The sequence below is a fragment of the Bombyx mori genome, chromosome 25, assembly GCF_030269925.1.
Source record: "Bombyx mori chromosome 25, ASM3026992v2".
In the NCBI taxonomy this organism is placed as follows: Eukaryota; Metazoa; Arthropoda; class Insecta; order Lepidoptera; family Bombycidae; genus Bombyx; species Bombyx mori.
Genome location: NC_085131.1, coordinates 4,692,429 through 4,704,720, shown reverse-complemented (window position 1 = coordinate 4,704,720; position 12,292 = coordinate 4,692,429). Strand labels below are relative to the sequence as shown.

The 12,292-nt window shown below is 38.7% G+C and overlaps 2 protein-coding genes across 3 annotated transcripts in view; one reads left to right on the top strand and one right to left on the bottom strand.

The window, feature by feature from the left end:
• LOC101738071 (autophagy-related protein 2 homolog A) overlaps nucleotides 1-12,292 on the bottom strand; it is a 70,225-nt gene that overhangs the window by 26,262 nt on the left and 31,671 nt on the right. The gene's annotated exons all lie outside the window — the stretch shown is intronic.
• LOC119630585 (trypsin inhibitor-like) lies at nucleotides 6,488-9,101 on the top strand. Its single transcript, XM_038020463.2, has 3 exons — nucleotides 6,488-6,633; nucleotides 7,693-7,744; nucleotides 8,874-9,101. Exons 1-3 carry the CDS (start codon nucleotides 6,567-6,569, stop codon nucleotides 9,010-9,012), a joined length of 258 nt encoding a protein of 85 aa, XP_037876391.1. The 5' UTR covers nucleotides 6,488-6,566; the 3' UTR covers nucleotides 9,013-9,101.

Here is a 12,292-nt window from a genome sequence, read left to right as displayed (position 1 = left end):
TCAGACAAATGCGGGCAGGCGGGCGAAGGTGGGGCGAGCTGTCCCCCGCGCGTCGCCTCTGGCCCCGATGGACATGAACTCGCACGCATACAGTAGGTACCACCACCCTACCTATTTCTGCCGTGAAGCAATAATGCGTTTCGGTTTGAAGGGTGAGCCGTTGTCCAAAACTGAGACTTAGAACTCATCTCTCAAGGTGGGTGGCAGTGTTTACGTTGTTGGATGTCTATGGGCTTCGGTAACCGCTTAACACCATACGGGGCCGTGAGCTCGTGCATCCATCTAAGCAATAAAATAATAAAATCTCTTGGGTTTTCTTTTTGTATACAATTTTCAATGTTATTAAACCGTGAAATGGTTTCTTAATCTAAATTTATTCATAGATACGCATTCAAATGTGTACATGACGTCCTATAGAGATAGTTAGCTTATGCAAGTTATTTATTTATTTGGGAAACAAACAGTACAATACAAACATATAATATTTTAAAAAATATAGCTAAAGCAATAACCAAATATGTTTCCACAATCAAAATCACATATAAGTAGAAAGTGAATAGAGAAGAGTAATTTAGAAATTTAAATTCCAAAAAAACAAAAGCTACACAATACGCACATATTATTTTATATATCAACTTATACTATAAAAGTATAATACTCATCGGACTAAATCACCTTATAAATATATTAAAATAGCTTTTCTATATGCTACAAGTGACAAGCAAAATATGTCAGCATTAGAGAACTTATCGTTCCGATATCGAGTCGAGGGAACGCGTTCCCGGCCCCGTCACGTCACAGCCGGAGTCCCGCAAGGCTCCGCCCTCTCCCCGTTACTATTCAGTTTGTATATCAACGATATACCCCGGTCTCCGGAGACCCATCTGGCGTTCTTCGCCGATGACACCGCCATCTACTACTCGTGTAGGAAGAAGGCGTTGCTTCATCGACGACTTCAGACCGCAGCTACCACCATGGGACAGTGGTTCCGGAAGTGGCGCATCGACATTAACCCCACGAAAAGCACAGCGGTGCTCTTCAAAAGGGGTCGCCCTCCGAACACCACGCTGAGCATCCCCCTCCCGACTAGGCGCGTCAATACCCCCGCCCCCGCCGTTCGCCCAATCACGATGTTCGACCAGCCCATACCGTGGGCCCCGAAGGTCAAATATTTAGGCGTCACCCTCGACAGTAGGATGACATTCCGCCCCCACATCAAGACGGTACGCGACCGTGCCGCCTTCATTCTAGGACGTCTCTACCCGATGATATGTAGGCGAAGTAAAATGTCCCTTAGAAATAAGGTGACACTCTACAAAACTTGCATACGCCCCGTCATGACCTATGCAAGTGTAGTGTTCGCTCACGCGGCCCGCATACACTTAAAATCATTCCAAGTCATTCAATCCCGTTTTTGCAGGATAGCCGTCGGAGCCCCGTGGTTCGTCAGGAACGTCGACCTCCATGACGACCTGGACTTAGAGTCCACCAGTAAGTATATGCAGTCGGCGTCAATGCGCCACTTCGATAAAGCGGCACGACACGAGAACCCTCTCATCGTGGCCGCCGGTAACTACATTCCCGATCCTGCGGACAGTATGGTAAGCAGTCGACGTCGCCCAAAACACGTCATCTCGGATCCTCCCGATCCACTAACGGTGCTTCTAGGTACTTCAAGCACCGGTCACCGTTCTCGTCGAACCCGTCGCTTGCGACGAAGGGCTCGACGAGTAAATTAACTCCCAGACACAGCCCACTGAGTTTCTCGCCGGATCTTCTCAGTGGGTCGCGTTTCCGATCCGGTGGTAGATTCTGCGAAGCACGGCTCTTGCTAGGGTTCGTGTTAGCAACGTCATCAGGTTTGAGCCCCGTGAGCTCACCTACAAAAGTTAGGGTTACGCTGACATAGCCTCTCAAGGCTCTCAGCTTAGGTAGGAAAAAAAAAAAAAAAAAAAAAAAAGAGAACTTAGCATCGTACAACCTACAAGATCTACGGACAAAAGCATTAGAAGCATATTTCGTTCGAGCCGTGGACATGTGGAAGGTCTGTTTAGAACGCGCGGAAATACGACTACATTTAAATGAAATTTTGGAAAGAAGATAACTAGAATCAATCTCATTATTTATTATTTTATATAAAAACATTTGATCCCTCAGTAGCCTACGATCGACTAGAGATAAATTCTGTCGGTTCTGGAGAGTTAAAGCGACGACAATAGTATAAAATATGCTTAAAAAACTTTTTTTGGACTCTTTCTAGTCACTCAATATAAATATTGTATTGGGGATTCCATGTGACGGAGCCATATTCCAATATAGGGCGTACAAAACTGTTGTACAACAGAATCAGAGTAGATGGTCTTTTAGTCTTTACCAACTCTAAGTATGAAGCCTAACATTCGAAAAGCCTTATTTAGTATTTCATTAACATGAACAAGTGCAAGTTATTTTAATCAAAGATTTTCAAAACATGCAAGTTTCTAAAACGGCCGTGTTCATAATATATTTGAATATATTTAAACAATAATGCTATAATTGGATAGGAGAAGTCATGACCTATGCGGTTTTTAAGTATCACCGAGAATTCTAGACATTATAACGTTGGCCACAATTCACTCTGAGATCTGAGCATATAGTAGACAGCGGCTTGGCTATGCCCCTGGCAATATTGCTGACCACCCAACTTCAGGTGGACAGTAGGTTTGTCTGTATAAAGCAAAAAAAAGACCGAGATCTGAACTTATATACCTACCTACATTCACTATTCGAACATAACATAATTAAGAAGAACTTAAGAATTAAAAGCCTTAATAATCTTATTTCGAGTAATGCGAACGTTCTCAAGCGCGTTCTTATCGACGGACAGACAGCATTTAACATTTATGTACATTTAAATGTAATTTTAATATAAGCATTATTAGTAGTTACGAATATGTTCTTTATAATTTTTAATGTTTGCATTTTAAGAAGAAAAAAATATACTATATATTTTTACTATTTGAACACCTGTTTCGTTAACGACTTTTTGTGCTCTGCTGAATAATAGTAAAAGTATCCATGTTTTCACTTTTTATTTTTTTATTGCTTAGATGGGTGGACGAGCTCACAGCCAACCTGGTGTTTAGTGGTTACTGGAGCTCATAGACATCTACAACGTACATGCGCCACCCACAACGATCAACAACCCACGTCCGGACCTCGCATGAGACAGAACTCATGAAAAGGCAAAGGGGGGAAAGTGAAGCGTTTAGTGCGGAGCACATCTCTCCTATCATCCTTCCCATCGGGATGCCGGACCGGCGGTCGTCGGCGCCACGACCAGCAGCACTCTCGGTCGGCAGGCTATCCGGAGCCCGCCTAGATGGCGCCGGTAAGAATGGGTTATCCTACTTAATACCCCGCTGGGTCAGAACCAGCGAGGGGCACTCTGTGTCTTTTCAGCGCCCCCCCTATCACGGACCAGGGAGGTCCTAGATAGATTTGTTATCTTAGCCGGTCAGGGGATACCGATCATTCTTCTGCCATACCGTATTTGGAAGAATCTATCTTTTTTCGTTCTATTCTCCTATAATTCGAGACTGATCACACGAATGATTGCCGGATGTGGACATCGAGCCCGGGCCTCGTAACTACTGCATCGCCAAGTCAGTATTAACTTGTTAAAACTCTTTTTTTTTCTTCCTACCTATGCTGATAGCCTTGAGAGCCTATTTCAGCTTCTCCTTGACGTGTAGGTGAGCTCACGGGGCTTTAACCTAGAGTGTTGCTAACATTGGCCCTAGCAAGAGCAGTGCTTCGCAGAATCTACCACCGGATCGGAAACGCGACCCACTGAGAAGATCCGGCGAGAAACTCAACTTAATTATTATGTTAAGGTAAACTATCGCCGATGACTTCTTCGTTTTCATGAAAAGCGATGTGTTTAAATCTTTACGAATAACAAATATAACCAGTGCAGTTTCAAGGACAAGTCCCAAGAACTTGAATTTAATTGAGACATATTTGAGCAGCCTGTCAGACTTCGTACACGTAACACAGGTGCTATTGGTAAAGTTACTTCACGATTTTGTTTGAAGATTCGATTGAAGACTTAATTTGTTATTCTGAACGAATTATTTGTATGGTACAATTCAAGTCGAAACAAACATGTCATTGTATGTTATTAACATAATAAAACGATTTAAAGGGTGTTTTTCTTTTTGTTTCGTTTTGTTTTAACATATTAAAGTATTAAATAGCTATTAAAGGTTTTCGGTACTAATTTATTGTAATCTTCTTCAGTTTTAGTAGTATGTATATCATTAGGACGCGTTCACATTATATGTGCACAATATTTATTGGGAATATTTTATTTATTTATTTTTTCAGATTCACTCACGACTCCCCTAGTATTAAGGGGATGCCGGCGTTCATAGACATTATAATAGAATGAACGCCATCTTGAATGTCAACGCCATATTTCAATGAATGCGTTTCTGCTTCGTGACAGGAATAGATATGTCTGTTATTACAATACAAGAACAAGACTTCGGTCTAATGTATCAGAGTGGGCGGTGTCTTCCTCTGCTTGGTTGGTGTCGTGGCCTAAATTGTAAGACGTCTGGTGTATTTGTATCGAGTGATGCGAGGGTGCCGATGTTCGAATCCCGCTAACGGGTACTATTTTTTTTAAGGAAATTCCTATTTACTATTATACATTGTCCCGAATAGCTTTCACGATTATGGAACAGCGGCACGTAACAAAATCAAACTCGCAAGAACTATAATTTGCGTAATTACTGGTGGTAGACCGTATTGTGAGTACACGCAGGTAGGTAACACATCCCCGCGCGTTTTCTACCGCGTAACATCAATACATCATTATACACTTATCTTTGGATTCCGGTAGACACTTAACGCTAGATAGACCGTGAGCTCGTTCACTTATGTGTTACATATTTAACGTGTAAATAAAATAAGTTACAGCTTGATTACATTAAAGACAATTCTAAAGCACGTAAACATAGATAAAGAAAAACCTTTCAACAAAAACTCTATTTTAAACACTTTAGACATATTTATTCAACACGTCTCTACATAATGCCTCACAAACAAGTTAATATCATTCATGAAAGTGCCTATTGTTTGTTAAAAATAAAAATAAAAACAATATCAAAAACATATAACAATATCCTAAAAAGAATTTATGTCCTCAAATACTAAAATAATATTATATAACTCGCTGGTTCGCAGTCAACTTGAGTTCGCATCAGTAGTTTGGTGTCCCCATTACGTTACTTACTCGCAGCGTATTGAAAGCGTACAGCGTGCATTCACTAGGCACTTGGCATTCCATTCTTCTAGCATATCCTACCGTACCACATATGATCTATGTCTTAAGCATTTTAAAATGATATCGCTCGGCACCCGTCGTATAATAATTAATATCATGTTCTTAAAAAAAACTAATTTCCGGAAGCATAGATTGTAGCCACTTATTTCAGAAAATCAACTTTAGCATTCCATAGCACTACCCACGGCATCCTATCACTAAAATTTTCCATATTCCCGCAAGTAGAACAAACCTCCTTAGATATTACAACATCCAAAACTATGTTCAAAGCTGCAGTTCATAAGCTTAAGTTAAGTTAAGCTAAAGGTTTGTTATTGTTTGAATCTTTAAAGTATTTACAAATTGAAAAATAATAATCTGTAAAGTATTTTGGGTGTTCTACAATTAACAATCAACGTTCATAATCAATTCGAGCGTCCATGTAAACCAACCACTTTATTACACTCACACGCACTTACACACATCGACACAACACAATCAGATTCAAACTTATTCTGCAAGTTATCATTCGACAAAATTTATCTACCTATTTAACTGCCTTACCTTTACCTTAGTTGGACTACCTGTGTCCATTAATTATGTTAACATTTTTTGGAAACATAATGTGTTTCTTTAATTGGCTCATGTTTGGGAAAACATCCTCTGTACCCTGTGTCTAGTTAAATGCTGTTGAAACATTGTTTATTAAATAAATAAATAAATAAATAAATATTCCCTTTTATCAAAGATTTGTAGTGAATATCACCAAATATGTGCATTAATTGACGGCATCGACATTTTTAATGACACATGTCCTGGTCTAAAAACAAACTACATATATAGTATCCAAGTTCCTTTGTTTATAATCGATGAGAGAATGTTAAGTAGTTAACTCTTGTTTTCATGTTATTTTCAATTATTTTTTTTGTCGTACTGTTAACATTAAATTTAGCCTATTTTTCAGCTGTTTGTAAAATTGCTGTAACATGTCATAGTATGTTATAAGAGATTGCTGTACATGCATGTAACTGGCTTACATACCAGTACTTAATTTTATAAATGTTAATTTTAAGCTTGAATGTTTTGTGTGTATTGCTGTTGGTGTGTCTAAATAAATAAATAAAAATAAATATCTACGTGTGTCAATGTACATGCGGTCTTATTAAAGTTTTGTCAAACTCGTATATAAAAGGAAGGTGTCTTATTTTTTTTTCTATAAATTTTTATTCGAAAGTGAATCTTCGTTTCTTGCAGAATGTTGAAATACACGAGCATTTCGTTTTTATTAATAATTCTTTTATTTTCCTTCACTAACGCTAATCGTGAGTATTTATACATGTATTTAAGCTACTAAATTTTATTTGCTTCGTTGTAAATGTGTGTGTGTTTTTATCGCTCTATATAAGCAGACGATTTCAAGGCTCAGCTAGTGTTAAGTAATTACGAAAACCAAGCACGTCACAATGTGAAAACCACCACCACCCACCTAGATATGTGATGCTAAAGTCGCCCTGATTAGGTGTAATGGCTGTGCCAATGCCGAAGTCGGAACGCACGTTTGCTTCATGGCAGTAAGAGGCATGATGGTAGTCCGTGCCCGTGTAGACTCAGAAGTCCGTTTTTTAAATAAGCTAATTTGTAAGCCCACTGAGTTTCTCGCCAGATCTTCTCAATGGGTCGCGATTCTGATCCGGCAGTAGATTCAGCGAAGCACTGCTCTTGTTAGGGCTGGTGTTAGCAAATTCTCTCAGGTTGAGCCCGTGAGTTCACCTTCCCGTCTGGGCGTACCTGGAATAGCTTCTTAGGCTACTAGCAAAAGGTTGGGGAAAAAGAAACTAACTTGTAATTCGCTTAATTAAGCTAAGCATTGGTCTGTCACATCACTACATTATCGTGGAATTGATTAGTCTGTTAACTAGGCGTCTTGAAACTTGGTATAGTTTTATTTTTTCATACGAGTTGACTGGACACACTGGAGCGCCTTGCTTACTATGCTACGGTCGCTCCAATAATTCACCCATCAAGAATAGAGTATGTTTTCGGCTTTTTTTTAATTGCTATAATAATGTGTATTTAACATGGAGTGTTTCAGTATCAATATTTTGAATTGTGTGCGTGTTTGACGCTGTTATTACCATCGTACCGGGCTTAAAATAAGCTCGGCGTAAGCAAATCAAAACTTATTGAGTTTTTAACATTTTCATCGTCAATGAACGGACAATATTGTTAGGGAATTTGCTTCGTTGTACAAAAAAATTGTTTATTGGTTCTTCACAACCACTTTCGTGTTATGAACTTATACTTTACATCATTATGGATGGTTCCGAGTCCCAGTATGTGAAAGTAAATAATAATCGACGCGACTGTACCTTTGTTTTCAGCTGATTGTTTGCTGCCAATAAAGACGGGCCCTTGCAGGGGCGGTTTCCGAAGGTAATATATGATTTTCTTTCTATGCTTTTAATTCACCTCCCATCTGACTTAAGAGTCCGCAAACATTATAACGCCCACAATGATAAGGTTGAAACGTCAATTAGTATCACGACTGTACTGAATTATACACTCAAACCGATCGCAAATATAATTTACAGTGGAACAACACTAATAAAAGTTATTCAATGTTAACAAACACTTGATAATTGTTACAAGTTATCAAATTACTAGTTAGTTTTCATGTACTTTTCTTAGATGGGTATTGAATATGAAAACAATTAGTTTCTTCAATTGCTATCATTGGTACAAAGACCTAGGATACGGATAAGCTGTGCCCGTTACCCAACGCGTCCTTAAGTAAATAACAAATAATCAGGGATAAATTACACAGGGTCATCTAGCCCTAAATTAGGTTTCTCAGTAGTATAGGAACTAGAGACGGTTATACATACTTATATGCGTTTAAATAAATGCATAATTCGATGCTTGAAAGGCAAACATGACTAAGCGACAACGCGTGAACTTTACAGTAGACTAATTTAAAGTTGAAATACCTGAAAAAAATTATATTTTAACGAATCTAGCTGTAGGATTGAAATGATTTTAATAGTCCTAGAAATATATATTTTTTTGCGCATCGAATATGGTTTTTGCCTATCATTTATGTATAAAGCAGTTACTGTCGCTTAGTCACGTTTGCCTTTCAAGCGTCGAATTATATATACTACCTATACATAAATATTAAAAACCCGGACAAAGAACAAATAGAGTTGTCATCACACGATTTTTCTTGACGTTGGAAACATACCCACAACTCTCGGCTCGGAGGTCAAAGGCGGTAACTAAATCGCCACCAAGTTAGTCTGCCAAATTTCAGATTTCTTGGTATTTATAATTGATGTTGTTTCAAACAATCGTTCTTTTTTTTAATAATTCTAAAATTCAAAATACTGGCGAACAAAGTGAAAAAAAAATGTCCGCAAACGAATACATTGTCGAACTTAAAAGTTCAATGAATGAATCAGTGCTTTGACAGAGGCCTTGTTAGTGAGCCACGCTAAATTGACTATCCCGGTTTAAATAAGCCCTAATTGAGATTGTTATCTTGCGATAAAATTATTTCTTACAGATATGCCTACGATTCATCGGAGGACAAATGCGTTGAATTCATCTACGGAGGTTGCCAAGCGAATGCTAATAATTTTGAGACTATAGAAGAGTGCGAAGCCGCCTGCCTGTATAATACGTGCGAGTGTTCATGTCCTTAATTATATATAGTAATAATTAATTATGGTAATGTTGGTTTATGGTGGTGGTAATTTTGCAATTTATGAAATAAAATAAATGTGATAAGTAATCACTTGTTTATTTCTAATAGAGAGAAATAGTTTTTTAAATTCCAATTCAATCACTATTGAATGAAAAGACAACCGACAGATCAGAGTCGGAATCAGTATGTATCTTTTTTTCTATTTGAATTTGTTGGAAGCGGAGTAGTTATGGTTAAATAACACAATAGCGTTAGCGTAAATTTTCGATATCGGTAAGCGCGCATCACAACCGTCACGGACAACACTCGACGTCAGACAAATGCGGGCAGGCGGGCGAAGGTGGGGCGAGCTGTCCCCCGCGCGTCGCCTCTGGCCCCGATGGACATGAACTCGCGCGCATACAGTAGGTACCACCACCCTACCTATTTCTGCCGTGAAGCAATAATGCGTTTCGGTTTGAAGGGTGAGACAGCCGTTGTTCAAAACTGACACTTAGAACTCATCTCTCAAGGTGGGTGGCAGTGTTTACGTTGTTGGATGTCTATGGGCTTCGGTAACCGCTTAACACCATACGGGGCCGTGAGCTCGTGCATCTTCCTCCTTGCATCGGTTTCCTCGTTACTGAGGGTCGTGGTCATGGCCTTGAAACAGTTTGTTTTTTATAGTGCATGTATATATTTTATATTATATATATATTTTTTTATAGTTTGCATCCATCTAAGCAATAAAATAATAAAATCTCTTGGGTTTTCTTTTTGTATACAATTTTCAATGTTATTGAACCGTGAAATTGTTTCTTAATCTAAATTTATTCATAGATACGCATTCAAATGTGTACATGACGTCCTATAGAGATAGTTAGTTTATGCAAGTTATTTATTTATTTGGGAAACAAACAGTACAATACAAACATATAATATTTTCAAAAATATAGCTAAAACAATAACCAAATATGTTTCCACAATCAAAATCACATATAAGTAGAAAGTGAACAGAGAAGAGTAATTTAGAAATTTAAATTCCAAAAGAACAAAAGCAACACAATACGCACATATTATTTTATACATCAACTTATACTATAAAACTATAATATCATCGGACTAAATCACCTTATAAATATATTAAAATAGCTTTTCTATATGCTACAAGTGACAAGCAAAAGATGTCAGCATTAGAGAACTTAGCATCGTACAACCTACAAGATCTACGGACAAAAGCATTAGAAGCATATTTCGTTCGAGCCGTGGACATGTGGAAGGTCTGTTTAGAACGCGCGGAAATACGACTACATTTAAATGAAATTTTGGAAAGAAGATAACTAGAATCAATCTCATTATTTATTATTTTATATAAAAACATTTGATCCTCAGTAGCCTACGATCGACTAGAGATAAATTCTGTCGGTTCTGGAGAGTTAAAGCGACGACAATAGTATAAAAGATGCTTAAAAAACTTTTTTTGGACTCTTTCTAGTCACTCAATATAAATATTGTATTGGGGATTCCATGTGACGGAGCCATATTCCAATATAGGGCGTACAAAACTGTTGTACAACAGAATCAGAGTAGATGGTCTTTTAGTCTTTACCAACTCTAAGTATGAAGCCTAACATTCGAAAAGCCTTATTTAGTATTTCATTAACATGAACAAGTGCAAGTTATTTTAATCAAAGATTTTCAAAACATGCAAGTTTCTAAAACGGCCGTGTTCATAATACATTTGAATACATTTAAACAATAATGCTATAATTGAATAGGAGAAGTCATGACCTATGCGGTTTTTAACTATCACCGACAATTCTAGACATTATAACGTTGGCCACAATTCACTCTGAGATCTGAGCATATAGTAGACAGCGGCTTGGCTATGCCCCTGGCAATATTGCTGACCACCCAACTTCAGGTGGACAGTAGGTTTGTCTGTATAAAGCAAAAAAAAGACCGAGATCTGAACTTATATACCTACATTACTACACCTACATTCACTATTCGAACATAACATAATTAAGAAGAACTTAAGAATTAAAAGCCTTAATAATCTTATTTCGAGTAATGCGAACGTTCTCAAGCGTGTTCTTATCGACGGACAGACAGCATTTAACATTTATGTACATTTAAATGTAATTTTAATATAAGCAATACTAGTAGTTACGAATATGTTCTTTATAATTTTATATGTTTGCATTTTAAGAAGAAAAAAAACAACAATATATTTTTACTATTTGAACACCTGTTTCGTTAACGACTTTTTGTGCTCTGCTGAATAATAGTAAAATTATCCATGTTTTCACTTTTTATTTTTTTATTGCATAGATGGGTGGATGAGCTCACAGCCAACCTGGTGTTTAGTGGTTACTGGAGCTCATAGACATCTACAACGTACATGCGCCACCCACAACGATCAACAACCCACGTCCGAACCTCGCATGAGACAGAACTCATGAAAAGGCAAAGGGGGGAATGCGAAGCGTTTAGTGCGGAGTACATCTCTCCTATCACCCTTCCCATCGGGACGCCGGACCGGCGGTCGTCGGCGCCACGACCACCAGCACTCTCGGTCGGCAGGCTATCCGGAGCCCGCCTAGATGGCGCCGGTAAGAATGGGTTATCCTACGGAATACCCCGCTGGGTCAGAACCAGCGAGGGGCACTCCGTGTCTTTTCAGCACCCCCCCTATCACGGACCAGGGAGGTCCTAGATAGATTTGTTATCTTAGCCGGTCAGGGGATACCGATCATTCTTCTGCCATACCGTATTTGGAAGAATCTATCCTTTTTCGTTCTACTCTCCTATAATTCGAGACTGATCACACGAATGATTGCCGGATGTGGACATCGAGCCCGGGCCTCTAACTACTGCATCGCCAAGTCAGTCTTAACTTGTTAAAACTCTTTTTTTTCTTCGTACCTATGCTGATAGCCTCGAGAGCCTATTTCAAATTCTCCTTGACGTGTAGGTGAGCTCACGGGGCTTTAACCTAGAGTATTGCTAACACTGGCCCTAGCAAGAGCAGTGCTTCGCAGAATCTACTACCGGATCGGAAACGCGACCCACTGAGAAGATCCGGCGAGAAACTCAACTTAATTATTATGTTAAGGTAAACTTCACTATCGCCGATGACTTCTTCGTTTTCATGAAAAGCGACGTGTTTAAATCTTTACGAATAACAAATATAACCAGTGCAGTTTCAAGGACAAGTCACCGAGAACTTGAATTTAATTGAGACATATTTGAGCAGCCTGTCACACTTCGTACACGTAACACAGGTGCTATTGGTA

What these genes read in the sequence shown, in the direction of transcription:
- LOC119630585 (XM_038020463.2), top strand. Translation starts at nt 6,567, where the DNA reads ATGTTGAAATACACGAGCATTTCGTTTTTATTAATAATTCTTTTATTT. An exon ending in TTCCTTCACTAACGCTAATC is followed by an intron (nt 6,634 to 7,692) that starts GTGAGTATTTAT and finishes CTTTGTTTTCAG; the next exon opens with CTGATTGTTTGCTGCCAATA. An exon ending in TGCAGGGGCGGTTTCCGAAG is followed by an intron (nt 7,745 to 8,873) that starts GTAATATATGAT and finishes TATTTCTTACAG; the next exon opens with ATATGCCTACGATTCATCGG.